The 17,681-nt window shown below is 35.3% G+C and overlaps 2 protein-coding genes across 2 annotated transcripts; one reads left to right on the top strand and one right to left on the bottom strand.

Annotated features, from left to right (window-relative positions):
- Positions 1 to 1,356: 1,356 nt before the first annotated feature.
- On the bottom strand, positions 1,357 to 5,438 carry LOC107787081 (uncharacterized). The gene is made up of 4 exons (XM_016608600.2): positions 5,200 to 5,438; positions 4,566 to 4,679; positions 3,237 to 3,341; positions 1,357 to 1,914 (listed from the first exon to the last, which is right to left on the bottom strand). The coding sequence occupies exons 1-4, from the start codon at positions 5,294 to 5,296 to the stop codon at positions 1,664 to 1,666; spliced, it is 567 nt and encodes a 188-aa protein (XP_016464086.1). The 5' UTR covers positions 5,297 to 5,438; the 3' UTR covers positions 1,357 to 1,663.
- An 8,411-nt stretch (positions 5,439 to 13,849) lies between these two features.
- On the top strand, positions 13,850 to 14,570 carry LOC142171685 (uncharacterized). Its single transcript, XM_075235371.1, has 2 exons — positions 13,850 to 13,966; positions 14,244 to 14,570. Exons 1-2 carry the CDS (start codon positions 13,850 to 13,852, stop codon positions 14,568 to 14,570), a joined length of 444 nt encoding a protein of 147 aa, XP_075091472.1.
- The last annotated feature ends 3,111 nt before the right edge of the window (positions 14,571 to 17,681 follow it).

Here is a 17,681-nt window from a genome sequence, read left to right as displayed (position 1 = left end):
ATGCATTATCCCTAAAAACTTCGTAAACTTAGGTAAGTTTGCAACTAGTATCGATATCAAAAAATTTACTACCGGTCAAAATTTTCAAAATTTGATATGTATGTATAAAATGTAATATTTGACTTATATATCCAGTATAATTTTTCGACAAAACGTGTTCAACGGACCACCCTTGACTCTATGTAGCTCTGCACTATTGGCAACTTGCACACCTAAACTATGTGGGGTTTCTATTACCCCGAACTGCAATTTGAGGTGCTTAGCTAGCGTTTGGCCATAGATTCCCAAATTTATTCTGAAAAATCTGATTTGGGTGAAGTTTGGTTTGAAGATGAAAATGTGTTTGGACATCAGTTTTCAAAACATATTTTTCAAATTTATTTTGAAAAAACATGAAACATGACTTATACCCACAAGTTCTAAAACTTATCACAAATACCCAACAGTACCATTATCAATAACATTCATTATATTATCGCAAACCAGTCCTGAACATAAATAAATTTGATACAAAATTATCATTTTTATAATGAACTACATGATACACTATTAGGTGACCGAGAAGACGAAGCAACATTGTTACAAAATAATAAATAGTGGGCTCTTTTATAAAATATAAAAGTTTGGGGCAATTTTCAAAAAATGTAATAGTGATATTTTGGCCCAAAACCAGTTGGTTTTGGGATTTGGGATTTTGCCAAAATATAGGCAAAATCTATGGCCAAACATGTATTTAACAAATAAAATCCAAATTTATTTTGACAAAATCTATGACCAAACGGGTCCTTAGAGCCACCTGGACTAATATTTGATACTTGGAATTTTTAACACCTGAAGTTTGTTACCACACGTGAACTTTTTTAACACGTGAATTTTTAAGACGTTTACTTTTTTTTTTGTTTGGGCAGAACTCCGGGGGGGGGGGGGGGGCATTGATTTCTTAATTATGGAGTAAAATGTAGTTAACTGAACACTCGAGTTTAAAAACTTGGCTTCTTTTAGTAGTGTTATCACAATGAATGTATCCAAAATATTCTTGCATTATAATTATGTCTGTTCCAAACAAGTTAGAACTATAAGATTCATCAATATTCATGTCACTTCATTGAATTTCATCCCAATCTAATATTATATAAAACAAAATTAGAAATAAAAATAAAACGTATTAAGTGTTTTCTATATTTTCTACTAATATGTAATTTTCTCACAAGATTAAAAGACACCTAGAAACATTGGACCTAAAGCGACATAGTAACATAACAAGAACTTAGTTCAACTAATTGGTATCACTAATATCCTTCTGCATTTTACAAAAGAATTGTTAAATTGTAAAAAAAAATGGCAGAACTTGATAAGTAGAAGCAAGCAACATTACCACTTGTACTCTAGTTAAATTAAGGTTTCAAGTGCAAAATTATTGCCATCCCAGCTAATAAAGTACAATATTTATTCAGAATAGGCATTTTTCTTCAGCGCAATTCTACTTGCAATGGAAGCTCAGAAAAAAAGTTGAACATCCATCAAATGTTTTGCAATTTCTGTTTCTACGATCTGTGCTAGTAACCTCTCAAAGAAACTTCACTCAAACACAAAAAAGATCTTGTCTCAAAGATAAAGAGCCTCGAAATGGATGTATAATGCTTATATGCTTATGCTTCCCACCTTATGATTCCTTCTTCAGATTGTGGATACTTCTGTATAGCTCCTCTTCCCGAGCACGCTTTGCAGCAAGAGCCTCCTCATCAAGCACTTTGATTGGCGACCACTCGGGAAGTTTTAACCAATCATCTCTCTTATTGACTATAGAGTCGTAGTAGCTTCTCAGCGCTGGTTTTGCTCTTATAGTAGCATAATCAACTGTTGTTCCCACAACTGCAAACATGACAGAATAACGCACAGCACCAAGTTGACCACCTGATATATCATCCAACGGACAAGTCAACCATTTATCAGGTTCATAAGTATCAAGCACGATCAACAATACATCTACGAGAAAAACACATAGAAATCACAGATTTGGAATTCATGGGTCAAATGTTGTCATCAAAACTTTCGTCATATACCCCTAGAGTTGCAAATAGCATAAAAAGGGCAGCCCGGTGCATAAAGCATCCCGCATTCACGCAGGGTCCGGGGATTATGGAAAAAGGGGCAGTAAAGTTCACAAAGCTTCTGATAGGCATTGTGACTTCGTGGGCTTCAAATACAATGAATGAGAAATCAAAACATATCCAAGGGTAAAGATGGCCAATGTTGAGCATTTTCCAGATTATGCAGTATAAGCTTCAAGCTTAATTGGTCTCTTTGCACAAGTATTTTTCCAATATGGAAATCTTAAGTTTGGGCAAACTACTAACTACTTCAGTAGTTATGACAATGAGATTGTTTGGACAAGCTTCTGCATCATGACTCATGAGTAATGAGCATATAAAACTTATAAACAAAATAAAAAAGAGTCATGAGCATAAAAACCTTGCATTGAAGATTGAACTGATAAAAGGTATCAAACTCATACAAGACCTTTTTGATAAGTATCAAACCCATAGTAAATATCACCAAAATGTTAGTGTCGACCCAACTACTTTGGAATTGAGGGAAGTTGTTGATGTTGTATGACCAGTATGATAAAGTATTAAGTGCATAGAGTAACTGCTGTTCACCAAACTATGGCAAATCATTGGAACACAAACTGAAGAGAGTGGGGAAAAAGAAGCATAATTAGCTCGAGTTTTAAGCTGGATTTAACAAAACATGTTTAGCATACTATAACTGATGCTTGATAGGATTGAGCAAGAAACCATTGCATCCAACATCCTACAACTCTCCCTTGAATCATTTTCCAAGGAAAGCAAATTTTTTTGTTTTGAATCTATTGTCAACAGTCTCCTCGATTTTCAGATCTCCTAGCAAATGGACACATTAAAGATTTTTTGCCAGTTAAGATAAAAAAAAAGAAGAAGGCAGTATTTAAAAAATCTAGCTGCCGTAATGTGACTTCAACAAGCAGCAAGCATGACCATGCAAAATCAAAGAAGAGGCTCGGTCACTGAAACTGTTTGTACCATGATTAATTATAGACATACCATTTTTTTTAAATAACTAAACACATGATGTCATTAAAAAGAAAGACCACATATTCAGTTAATGTGCAAATTGTCCTGTCCCTGCTGGAGCCTTTGACGCGCTGGCGCGCACACACAAACACATTGAGGAGGAGAGAGAATTACAAATTTAACCTTGCAGGCGTCCAAGTATGGCACCACTACCAAAACCTCCAATTGCTGAGTTCCACAGATCATCAGGCTTTCCTGTTCTACTTACTCTTACAAACTCACGAGCACCTGCCGGGCAAATCAAAAAGAGGATATATTAACCTCGGTATTCAGTGCTAATGGACAGAAGCAGCACCAAACTTGCAATCAGTCTATCTTCATTCTTTTGACTACCATTGACCCATAGAACACTTCTAAGTAATAGACAAAACTAAAGAGCAAGGTAATGTCCCAAGTTCAGAGCCAGGTGTTTCGGCATTGTTACAGGGTCAGTCCATCTTGCAAAGAAGAAAGCTAAAAAGCAAAAATGATAGGGATCAACTTGTCGTGGGATAAAGCTGTTAAGAACATTTTGAAGATGTCATGGGGGATGAAGAATGGCTTGTAAGAAGAAGTTATTCATGACATGAACAACTAGATTTTATTACCAGTAAATTTGTGATAAAGCCATGATCAATATCACCAGAAAAGCACAGTGTTCCAGAATTAACTATGTGCAGAAATGCAGATGAGATGAAACAAAAGATTGTCAAAATTACACGTGGAATCTGAAAGATACAAACACGTGGAGCAGAAATCTGAACAGAAAACCAACTTATCGGCCTTTCAAATTATAAACGGCATGGAGAGTTATTTAATTGTAAAATCAATCAAGTGACGTCAATCCCAAATTAGTTCGAGTTTACCTCATTTTTCTGTATCCATTCTGCTTCAAGGTCATTCTATCTAATGCTAAATACTTTATCTTTTAATACAAATTAGGGTTCTCTATCCTCTAAACCGGTAAATCTCTACACGATCATTCAAATCTAACCAAAATAAAAGGACTCCTAGCAAACACAGGACCTAATATATATGCAATAGAAAAACAGCTAAGTCTTTATACCAACTAGTTGTTATATTTAGTTGTCATATTAAAAAAAGGCAGTCCGGTGCACTAAGATCCCGCTACGCGGGGGGTCCGGGAAGGGCTAGACCACATTTGGTCTATTATACGCAGCCTTACATTCCCTTTCTGCAAGAGGCTGCTTCCACGGCTTGACTTAATTATAATATTAAATTGTGTAACAATAGAACGAGCTGGACTTGTAGACCAAAAAAATAAGATAGTAATATAAATAATAGAAGCTTAGCAGGTGGAAACAGAAATTATTTGAGAACAAAATGCCACAATTCTCCAAATTCAGTCAAAATTTTCGAAATTAAATTCGACTCAACGTGAATCTACAACGTAAATCTAAAATTGACAAGGGGGGTATAGACATTTTAAAACAAGTGAAAGAGTGGGATTACCGCAGTAACATGCAGTAACAATTGCAAAATTAGTCGCATAAGTTGCACAAATGTTTGCTAAGCCATGAACTTTCCGATGCTTCGATATCAAACCAGCTCCTCCACCAGCCACACCTAAGTTCCAAAAGAAGAAAAGGTTAAAAATACAATCATGTCAATCAATTAATCAACTACGCCAAAATCTCAAACAAGTTAAAGTACATCATGCAAGTTACTTATATACATACCCCTATATTCGGATCATTTAAATTTAACACTCACTCTCCCAATTTATGTGATACTTCTAAAAAATATTACATTTCTATTTAAAAATAATTTAACTTGAAACTTCTAATTTTATGTTAATACCAGTCAAATACTGCCTCATAAAACAGAAAGTATATAAAAGCTAAAAAAATAGGAAAAGAAAAAGTAGGTAAAAACTTCAAAAAAAAGAGCTACAACAACAACAGCAAACAATTATAATCCCTCAAGTGGGGGTCTGGAAAAGGTAATATGTACTCTTGCCCTTGTCCAACAAGGGCAAACAGACTGTTTACTGAACCTCGGCTAAAGAAAAAAAAAAAAGAGCTACACAGTCGAAAAAAATATGTAAATAGAATGAAAATTAGGGTTTAGGGAGAGCAAAAAATACCAGCTAACAGAGTAGGAAGAAGAATCCGTTCTGTCCAATTCACTGATGAAGAAGGAGAAACTTCTTCTTGTGTGTTACTCTTACTCATGGAAGCCATTGGATTCAGAGGATTTCTCTTTCCAAATTTGATGATTCCAATCTTCTATAGAAGTGAAGGCAGTGATCGGAATCGGAGCTGATTGAGGACCCGGAAGCCCATATAGGATTCGACAAGGAAAGTTTGACCGAGACTAAAAGAAGTAAAAAGTGGAATTGACATGTATAATAAATTAACAATTAACGGTGCATAACAGATTTTTTCTTTCCTATACAATATATGAAACCTCATTATCAAAATTATTCCAATTTTATAATTTACCCAACATAAATATGTTTTAACTATAAAAATATACATTCGTTTAAATAAACTCCTTTCTTTGACAGACTTCTTTTTTAGCCGTGCGATTTTTGGGACAACGTATATTTCATTTATAAAATTTATACAATAAAAATCTACAACAAACATTAAACGCAATCATCGCCCCAAATTCTGCAAAATCCTTCTCAAACACAGATTTCCTCTGATTTTCCATTAAAAAGGCAACGAATTCAAAAAGAATAGCTTCTGAAGAAAACAATTGCAAATGAACGTGAAGTATTGACAATCAACTCTAAACATATAACTACATTCTAAAGTTTTTATAGGATTGCGCTTGTTTTCTCTACAATTGAATTGAATTTGGCGATATAATGTCAAAAATGGCGATAATGTTTCAGCTCAATGGTTGGTGGGATAGTTTTGGGAGATACATAGATTTTGATGTCGACGAAATTGTAGTCATTGAAGAGTAACGAACGTTGTCCTCCAATGAAAATTCAGAACGATATGGGAGTTCGAGTGTATATGGAGACGAAAAAGGAAAAATAAAACCTAGGAATGTATCCACTGTGTATAATAGTAAGGGATTTCGATTTGGAATGCAGTATATCGAATGCGAGCACAATTGCAGGTTGCTCTGTGTTTTTAGTCTTGATGTTTTTCAATTTCAAGTGTTCTATAATTTTACTACAAATTATCTACAACTATACTACAAAACAAATGTAGTTCAACTTTTATGTCTCTAAAAATAATTGAAGTGTAACTGTTACCCAGTAATTAAGGTTTGAAAAATGCAAATTATGATCACAGAACAAAGTATCTACAAGTATACTACAAATTTAGTTTCTGTCAAATACTGAACACCTGAATATACAGAGATCTGAATTATTATATTTTTAAATGAGTGCAGGTATTTCTGATTATCGTAATACTACCGCGGTACAATTGTCAAGCAATTGTAACATATTTGGAGAAGTATCAGAAACAGTGAAGTTGATTGATATGCCAACATCCCCGGCAATTGTGGAATATGAAAGTATAATCATAACAGAACATACGCCAAAAGTAATTGAAGTAGGCCAAATTTACCAAGACAAGCAAATAATTATCAGTGCAATGAAGCACTATGCTGTCATGAATAAGTTTCAATTTAGGGTGAAAAGGTCTAGTGCAAGAAAGTAAGAACATTTTATTTGTCAAAATCACATTGTGTATAAGTTGTAGTTTTTATGTATATAAATTGTTTAGAACAATTTGTTGTGCATAAATAGCCTGATTTCTTAGTAATTTCAATTTACATAACATTTTTATTTATTTTTTTATTCTGTAGTTACTGCCTCGTATGTGTTGGTCATAATTGTACGTGGCACTTTAAGTCCACAAGCATAAATGAATCAGCATTGTTCAAGGTTCAAAAATTCAACATCTTGCACACATGCTTGTTGATGGACAACACATATATACAACGTAAAGCTACTGTCATGGTAGTTGACAGCATGGTCATGCCAAAATATGAGGATCTTAAGACAATATACACACCTAAAGACATACAAACTGACATGTTATCGGAACATGATGTGAACTTAATATACATGCAAGCTTGGACAACAAAGGAAGAGGCCTTGGAATTTTTGAGGTCATCCCGATGATTCCTACAGTCGCCTACCGAGTTATTTGTATATTTTGGAGAAGACTTATCCAGGGTCGGTAGTAAACAGAAGACTGAAGATGATTGTTTCTTGTATGAATTTGTTGCTCTTAATACGTCTATCAAGGGTTTGGAGCATTATAAGCCAGTTGTAGTAGTTGATGGCACCTTCTTGAAATCGGCATATAGGGGAATCATGCTAACAGCTAGCACAATGGATACAACAGGTAATGTAGATTAATTGTAAAAAAAAGTTATAAAGTTGTTTTTGAGACTGTATTTTTTATATTTTCAAGTTTTATTACTGAAATTGAATTTATTTTTGCTACCTATGTGATAGGTAGCATATTACCTGTAGCACCCTGAAAAAAATTTCAAAGTGCCTAAGCGCTATTACGAAAATTGATGTATGCTAATTATATTATTTTGTGTGCAGAAGAGGACTATTAATATGATAGATATTAATTGGATATAATAGCAAGTGTATGAGGTGTATTTGAAGTGATATAGGGCCCAAGGAGAGCCCTTGGGACAAGTCAAGTTGGAAATTTCATGATAGACTAAAGTTCCAAATGAGTACGCGCAAGACCTAACTTTGGACGGGTATATCTAGATATATACAAGGAGTTATGCGCTGTACAACCTATCAAATAAAATATCTTCGAGTCTCATTTCTAACTCTTCAAACCGTTTGTCATTTGGACCTTCCTACAAGAAATATTTGAAGCATTTGTTACAAGTTTTAATTGTTGAAAGATTGGATTATAAAACTCTAGTTCATGACATGAATAGTACTTTTAAGAAAATGAGAGATTAGATGAATAGTAATCTTGGCGATGAAATTGATGAATACAATGAACTTAATGGAATTATTTGTTAGCAAAAGTTGGAAGTGATCAACTAAGTAATCACTCGAATTGCATATTTTGCAAGTGTTAAAATATAAGAATGAAGCTGAATGGGCTAGCATGTGAATCTATTCGACGATTTGAGTTGTTGGAGGCATGTGGTCAACTTATGAGCCATAAATGAATATGTCACGACCCATAATCCTTGAAAGGTCGTGATGGCGCCGGACACTACTGCCAGGCAAGCCAACACCAATAATTAGTAAATTCTCATTTTAATATTTTGAATTCATAGTTATTCCCCTCAATTAAATAGCAAAAGATGGAGTTTACAAAATACGTAATAATATCTTTAAAAGAATTTCCAATACAGTGCAACCCATAATCATCCCAAAACCTGGTGTCACAAGTGCATGAGCATTTACTAAGAATGTAAAATAAAATACAATAGTTGTCCGGAATACAATTGGACAGGAGAAATATAAGTACTCTAAAGGAGACTCCCTCGAAAGGAGATGAAAGCAAGCAGAGGAAGCGGAGAGGTACTTGAGAGAATGGAGGGCAGGGGCCCCTAATCGAACGCCTATCCTTTCTAGATGAGTGGGAGTCCCTTAGCAGTAGCTTCCAACACTTAAGATTAACCTCCTCAAGTGCCAGATATGAATATTTTATGAATTTCATACGGGACTTCTTACTTACCTAAAGTTCACTTTTGGCTTACCAAAAAAGTTGACTGAAGGAAATGACCTAAGCATAGCTCTCTCTCTCAAATACAAATGCCAAGAAAGGGATTCCTTGGATAAAGTGAAAAAATGCTAAAACAATCCTTTCATTTCTCTTTGAAGGCCTTTGTCCTACTTATAGTATCAGTCCTCCAGCCTATACTTGCGTTTTTATTAACCAAGAACACATGCACTTTGTTGGCACTAAAAAAAAGGTTATTCAATCCACTAGTGCAACTGAAGGTGCGCAACCTCTTCTGAACCGGAACAAGAAAGAGCTCATAACCACTTCTTGTGAACAACTCTCCTCAACTTAAGGCGCACCTACTCTTACTAGAAGTCTAGACTCTCTCAGGTCCAGTTTCGATCTCTAACTAACTAACTTACAACATCGGTCGGAAGAGAGATATTCAAAAAACCCGATTTCCTATCTTAAGAACCTGCCTCAAAAGAGAAAAGAAGACCATACTAAAAGAGATCTCACTTTCGACGATTGAACTTGACTTTTATATCCAGATTGGAACTGGACTTAAGAATGCAGCTTACCTAAGTCTCCGCCATAATCGCGCCTCTGCACCCACAAGGCCTCTAAACCTATGTGTACCTGCACAAAAGTGTGCAGCATGAGTACGTAAATCAACGCATGCCCAGTAAGTATCCTGCCTAACCTTGAAGAAGTAGTGACGAGGGGTTGACTCGGACACTTACTATGGGCTATAATCAATATACCAATGATATGATGAATTATGGATTTTCATGAGGCAATGGTAAACACAATAACATGAGACAAGTAATTAATTCTCTTGTCAATAGGGTATTTCCAAATTTATTTTCATCTTTTAACAATTTATGTCTCCGGCCAATGAGGCCATATCAAATTATCAATTTATCTCAGACCAGGGAGGCAATATCGTTGTTTATAAATTTCAAGGCAAGAAATACAAGCATGCGCAAATCATGTCGAGGTCGTACAACCCGATCCAATAATTATTTAAATTGTGCACTGCCAGAGGGTCGAATGGCGCGAACCATAGATGCATCTATTTACTACAGAGGCGCTCGGCCCGATCCACAAATAACAATTATTTTCAAAAAAATACAAGTTTCTCATTTACAGTCAAGTATCTCATACAAACCTTCAAGTAAGTGAATTTAATCTCACATAATTCTTTTATCAATTTCTATCATGACTAAGTGATTATATTAGCAAGTAAGGGCACAAACATTCCAAGTATAGCATGATACGTGTCCTAAATTACCCGGACAATAGCATAATAGTAGCTACGTACGGACTCTCGTCACCTCGTACGTACGTAGACCCCACAATTAGGTACAAACATTTATTTAATTCACCTATGGCGTTAATTCCCTCTTACAAGGTTAGAAAGGAGACTTACCTCGCTCCGAAGTTCCTTCTCCGGCTCCCAAGCCTTCCCAGTAACTCGAACCGATGCTCAATGCTCCAAAACTAGTAAATAAATGTGCAAATCCATGAATATATACTCTAATACTCCTTATAATCCAATTTATAACAAATTCCAATTCCGTTCAAAAAGTCGATAAAAATCACCCTCAGACCCACGTGCCCAGTTTCCGAAAATTTTCGAAGATAACCATTACCCATAACCTGATGAACTCAAATATATGATTTATTCCCAATTCCATGCCCAAATTCGTGGTAAAAGTCCAAAAAACCAAATTCTAGGTTTTCTACCAAAACCCCTCACAATTTCAACTAATTTCCATGTTCAAATTTATATATAATCATGTATTTAGCTTATAATAAGTGGAAATCACTTACCTTGACATTGATGACGAAGAATGAGCTCCAAACCCGCTCCAAGACCGGCTCTCATGGAGGAAATGAGGTAAAAATGAGCCAAGCCCTCGTTCTTTAAATAACACACTGCCCAACCCCGTCTTTCGCACCTGCGGTCCAATTGCCGCTCATGCGGCTCTGCCGGTACGATCCAAATTCCGCTCCTGCGGTCCTCACTTTCTAGCCAAGTCCTCGCACCTGCGGAAATTCTTCGCTTCTGCGAGCATCACAGGTGCGACCTGCTCTGCGCATCTGCGCAATTTACGCACCAGCGGTAGCTACCTCGCGCCTGCGCACTCGCAGATGCGCTCCTCTAGTCCGCTTCTGCGGCTCCCCTAGCTCCAGTCCTTTCTCGCTTCTGTGAGCAAATTCGTCGCACCCACGATCTCGCACCTGCGGCCAAAGTCACGCAGGTGCGATTACACCAGAAACATTAAGCTTCAGAAATTCTTAAGTCCAAAAATTGATCCGTTAACATTCCGGAATCCACCCGAGGCCCTTGGGACCTTAACCAATTATACTAACACGTCCCAAAACACATTACGAACTTAGTCGAGCCTTCAAATAACACCAAACAACATCAAATTCATGAATCACACCCCATTCCAAGCTTAATGAACTTTAAAACTTCAAACTTCAACATTCGATGCTGAAACCTATCAAATCACGTCCGATTGACCTCAAATTTTGCACACAAGTCATATTTGATATTACGGACTTATTCCAACTTCCAGAATCAGAATTCGACGCTGATATCAACAAGTCCACTTCCGGTCAAACTTCTCAAAATTATCCAATTTTCTAACTTTCGCCAAATGACCTACGGACCTCCAAATCCACTTCCAAACGCGCTCCCAATACCTGAATCACCATACGGAGCTATTCCCAGACTCGGAATCCCAAACGGACATCGATAACATTGAAATGCACTTTAACTCAAATTAATAAAATTCTTCCAAAATGCTAACTTCTGCAATAGGTGCCGAAACGCTCCCGGGATATCCAAAACCCGATTCGAACATACGCCCAAGTCTGATATCATCATACGAACCTGTTGGAACCTTCAAAACTCGATTCTGAGACCGTTTACTCTAAAATCCAATCTTAGTCAATTCTTCCAACTTAAAGCTTTTGAAATGACAATTTTTCTTTCCAATTCAACTCGAAACTTCCCAAAATTCAATCCCGACCACGCGTACAAGTCATAATACCTAAAGTGAAACTGCTCATGGCCTCAAACCACCGAACTATGCGCTAGAGCTCAAAACGATTGACCGGGTCCCTACAGAATATTGGTTAATATTTTAGGTCATATTTTGATTTAGTTAAGATATCTAATTGTAGATATCGACTTGTTGGTGATGTTTGAGCATTTTAATCAACATTGTAACGATTAAAGAGGATTGAAATCTTGCGAATGTTAATAAAGAGAAAGCGAGGTAAGTTGATTAAAACTTATTCTTCGTGAGGGGTCTTCTCTAAAAACATGTTTCGAGTTAATGTGTAAGTTGTTTGCAAATGTGCTTTCATGCTTGTGGGGACAAACAAGTACGGATGTCTCCATGTACTAAAATATTATGTTGCATATGTAGTGTCATGTCATTTTATAAAATTTTATTTTAAATCTTGTTGGCAAAATGACACTTAAGGTAAACGATATAAGTTTTTATCAAAATTTACGTATTGATAAGAGTATACATATTTGAGTGCTAAATATAAGTTTTTATGAAAAGTATTTATGTTGAAAATTGATAAATAGAATATCATTTGTGGTATCTTTTAAAGATTGACGTTAAATTGCTAAAGGCTTTAACATGTAGATTGTTTATTTAAATTTTGTTCAAATGGTTTAGATTATCTATTAATGCTATGATTTGATAAAAAAAAATAGATCTTTTGAGGCTACTATGCTATGAATCTATTTTTGAAGTATCAAATATTTTGGGAGTTACTTGTGTTCACCGAGATTGACTTCGAATGTATTATATTCGTCGTCATAAAACTACATGTGTCGGTGTAGGCGTAGATGGCCACTTTGTGGTATAGACTACGACAGAGTGCTCTCCCTCGAGAGGGTACTATTTTGTACTATTATTAGCATGGCTGAGTCGATTCATACGACACTACGATGAGACGACCTGAGCAAGTAGGATATATGATACTTGCTGCTAGGTACATAACCTAGTTGACCTTCTTGTGACAGTGATGGTATAGTACTCCCAGTGAAAGGTAAGGATGATTTTCTTATGTTTAGGCCTAAGGAGCCGAAAGTGATTTTAATGATTTTAAGCAAATGGAATGATTTTGTATGATTTTATGAAAAATCTTGGATTGACATAAATGTTTTAAAAGTTTATATTGTGGATTATATTTCACTTATCTTTTATTTAAAATGATAAGGATCATGAATTGATAAAAATTATTATCGTTCTATATAAAATATTGGTGCATTATTTTTATAAAGTTTGTCCCAAGAACTTAAGTTAGAGAGAGTCTATGATACATATCGAGCTAGGATGACTCTCTTCCTGAGGTATATGGTGAGGCGCCACTCCTATTTCGTGGTAGCTATCATGTTGTTTTCTTAATTTATTCTAGTTGGGTATTAGCACATGTGTTTGATTTTATTCTTTAGTATCGAGGCTCCATAGATAGCTGTGAAAGGTTGTAGTAACGGGGTTGTACACGACATACATAAAAATATATTTATTTTACTTAGTCTTATTATTATTAACATGAAAGGCGTTATGTATGATTTCGAATTGGAAAATATATATGATTTTCAAGGAGCTTCCACAGTTGAATTGATTTTCATGCATATGATTTGGGTGAATCATATGGTTTGGTTCACTCAGATCGGGTAGTGTGCCTGGTACCGGTCACGTAGTTTTGGGTCGTGACATTACCACTAGCATACATGGTTGTTGATTCAAAAAATGATGCATCATGGGTGTGGTTTTTTGAGCAATTCAAACATACATATGGTAAATAATCAAATGTATGTTGTTTTAGACCGGAATGAGAGTATATTGAAGGCAACATCAACAGTTTATACCGGCATGCCACATTATGCTTGCATGTGGCATATTTGGACAATGTAAGGTCAAAGTTCAAGAAAGGTCATCTAAATTTAATCGAATTGTACTTTGCCATGACACGATCATACACGCTTAATGAATTTAATGAAAGAATGTCAAAGATTGAATAGATTGAAACACGTGTTAAAGAATACATATACGATATTGTTTATCACAAATGGTCTCTGGTACATGCTACGGTGAACAGGACATGCACGATGACATCAAATATTGTAGAGTCCTTGAATGCGGTAACCAAAGATGCAAGAGAGCTGCCCGTATTTCAACTATTAGTGTACGTGAGGACTCTTCTTGAACGTTGGACTAATGAAAAGTTATTGAATGCAAAGGGTACGTTCACATACCTTGGGAAAAAAATACAACAAAGCGTTGGAGGATAACAAGTCATTATCGCAGAAGATGAGAGTAAGTTATGGTCCATAACACCAGATCATTGATTTCATTAAACTAAATATATATTGATAATTATAGATATGTTGTTGTACAATTATAGTTATTTTATTTTTTATCAAGTGTTGACAACTTGTTGTGTGTTTGTAATAAAATTGTAGGTGAGGGATTCAACAAATTACATCCATACTGTGATAGATGGTGTGAAGCGCTTCATTGTTTGCCTTCAAAACAGGAGATGTAGTTGTGGACAATTCCAGCTTGATGAACTTCCTTGTCCACATGCTCTGGCGACTTTGAGGCACAGGAACGAGTCTTATGAAAATTACTGTTCTCCTTATTACACGAGGGAGAGCCTTATGCAGACTTATGAAATACCAATAGACTCTCTACTTGATGAAAGTAAATGGGATGTTCCACAACAAATAGAAGAAAAAGTTGTCCAGCCACCTACTAGGAAAAGGCAGCCAAGGAGACCTAAAAAATAAAGATACAAACCAGATGATGAAATAAATGCAAAGAAGTACATGGTTTCATGTGGCAATTGCGGACACGAAGGGCATAACAAAAGATATTGTAGGAATGCTCCCAAAAGGAAATAAGAATTGATGTAGTATAAAGAATTTTTTTTACTGAGTATTGTTGATGATAATCTGTCCTTATAGTTGTGGTGTAGTTGTGTTGCTAATTTGAATAAAGATTGTCTCCTATAATGAATGTTTGGTAAATAATTTCTAACTCATAATGCCATTAGTTTGTAGTTGTTTTGTTCATTAATAAATGGGTTTATTTATTTATTTTAAGCTTTATCTAACAATACGGCTAAATTTAAATAGATTATATATTGTTGTATAATAGGTGTAGACATAATTATAGTTATTGTGTAAAAAAATTGTTATCTAAGAGTATCAGTGTATCGTTGCATGAAATTTCATTTAGTTGTAAAGCTAAACGTTTGAGACCTTACATTTAGAGTAACATATGTTCACATAATATGTTAAGTATAAACTAATATGCTAAAAGAAGACAACAAAAAACATATATTATTGAGTACCAATATGGAGATCAAGTACTAACAACTTTTAACAAAAAAACATTCTACAGATATTTTCATTTGTAGGTTGTAGAATTCGGGATAAAATAACAAACACAAGCTAAAGCAACTTTAGCACAATTCTGCTACAAATAATTGTAGCTGAATTTTTCTTAGTAAATAATTTGCCTACAACTTTAATACAATCCAGCTACAATTAAACACTTTCACTACAATTTAGCTACTGAAAAGTGTAATGACCCGACCAGTCATTTTGAGCTCTAGCGTGTCATTTGGCGATTTGAGGTCTTGAGTAGCTTTACTTTAGGTATTATGACTTGTATGTGTGGTCGGAATAGAATTTCGGGAAGTTTGAAGTTGACATGGAAAGAAAATTCTAATTTCGAAAGCTTTAAATTGGACGAATTGACTAAGGTTGGAATTTTGAGTAAACGACCTCGGAATTGGAATTTGAAGGTTCCAATAGGTTCATATGATGATTTCAGACTTACACGTATGTTCGAGTTGAGTATCAGATCACCCGGGAGCATTTCAGCGCTTCTTACGGAAAATTAACATTTTGAAAGTTTAAGAATTTTCTAAGTTTGGTTTGAAGTGGGCTTTGGTGTTATCGATGTACGTTTGGGATTTTGAACCTTGGAATAGGTTCGTATTGTGATTTATGACTTGTGCGCGAATTTTGGAGTTGTTCCAGAATGTTTTGATATGAATCAGACGCGTGCGTCGAAGTTTGAAAGTTTAAAGAAGGATTTCGATTGTCGATTTATAGTTTCGATGTTGTTTGGCGTGATTAGAGGCCTCGACTAAGTATGTGTCATGTTTTCGGATGTGTTGGTATATTTGGACGGGGTCCCGAGGGGGGCGGGTGCGGATCGGATAAAAAACAGATCAAGCTTGGAATTTGAGGACTTGCTGCTGCTACTGAAATCTGGTGACATCGCACCTACAGAAGGAGTGGACGCAGGTACGGTCACGCAGGTGCGAGGATTCAATCGCAAGTGCGGTATTCGTGGGGGAAGTCTGGGAGCACAGGTGCGAGAAAATGTCCGCAGCAGAGTAGCCAGAGATGTCACACCCCTTTTCTACCCGCAAAATAATGTATTATGGATTAAAGGGTTTTTCTAATTAAAGTGACAAAATTTAGTAGGGATTATTTTATTTACAGAGTCCTCACTTGGAATTGATTTTTGGGTGTTCCAAGTCACCTTTTATTTGAATTCCTAGTCAAAGGAAAGTTGACTCTATTTATTATTGGTATGCGAAAATAAAGATCGAGTAAGGAATTCTGTTGACCGTGGAGAAGGTGTAAGGAATTCCCCGAGTCTCGTAGTTCTAGCACGGTCGCTTTTATTGACTAAAATTGGCTTGAATTAATTTTTGGATAAATTGTGTTTTATTTGCCTTGAATTATTATTGCCCATTGTCACTTAAAAATTAACTGAATTTTAGTATCTTTGGCCTCGGAGCATGTAAGCACACAAAGTCTTTATTTAATTACATGTACTAAACCAAAGAACGTGTCGGTACACATGGTTTAAATATAATTAATTACTGAAGAGCATAATTTATTAATCAAAGGTCAAGGAGCGAGAATGCACACACAACCATTTTATTAATTAAATATTGACCGAGGATCGTGCATGAACACATGACCTACATTTGAAACGTGCCTAAAATTGCTAATCGTTTAAATTATTTAAGAGAGATTAAGTTGTAAAGTTATTTTAATAAAATAAAAATATGATTTTTATTGAAATTTATTTGACTAAAAAAATAAAAATATGAAAAGTTGGGCTAACTTGTTATTTTAAAGAGTGGACAACCATTGATTTAAAAGGGAATGAGCCAACTATTTGAGTATTAAAACTGCTGGCCCTTTTTGAACATGCTTTGGCGTTGGGCCAGTCCTTGCTTATAAAGAAAAATGGGCCAGCATTGTTATTAGTGAAAATGGGCCAGCAGGTCACCTCATTTGGCCATTTATTCTTGTTAGCCCAATATTATTAAATACAAAACTAATACATTCTGCCCACTTTCAAAATCTTCATCAAGTCTTTAACAATTGTTTTTTCTATAACATGATCAAGATTCTCATAAAATACTACTTAAAGGTTAACAGAGAAATGCTACAAGGCAATAAATAAATAAAGCAAAAAAGAAAAGAAAAGTCATGGATTTAACATTATTATCCATTGCTTGATTTCAAGATTGAAACCTCAACATTCATCCATATAGCAAATTTCCTTGCAGATGCTTCAAGTAATCTAAACATGCTCAAGTCCTCATCAATTTTTATTAAAATAAATTTGCATTATAGAGTTTAAAGGTTACTTGGATCGCAGAAAATAAATATAGCAGTGAAGAATAAGAGCTTAGCAACCGAAAGCAACAGAGAACAACAACAAAATCAGCAGAAAATCAGCAGCAAATTATGTTTAAAACAGCACAAAAACCTTGGAGAAGAAACCCAGAACCAACTCTAATGAAGACTTATACTTTTGTAAAGGTTTGCACTCTAAGATTCACTCACAAAGCCCAGAAATAT

Source organism: Nicotiana tabacum, chromosome 17, assembly GCF_000715075.1.
Source record: "Nicotiana tabacum cultivar K326 chromosome 17, ASM71507v2, whole genome shotgun sequence".
In the NCBI taxonomy this organism is placed as follows: domain Eukaryota; kingdom Viridiplantae; phylum Streptophyta; class Magnoliopsida; order Solanales; family Solanaceae; genus Nicotiana; species Nicotiana tabacum.
The sequence above is the reverse complement of the archived record's forward strand: the minus strand, read 5'-3'. Positions and strand labels throughout refer to the sequence as shown.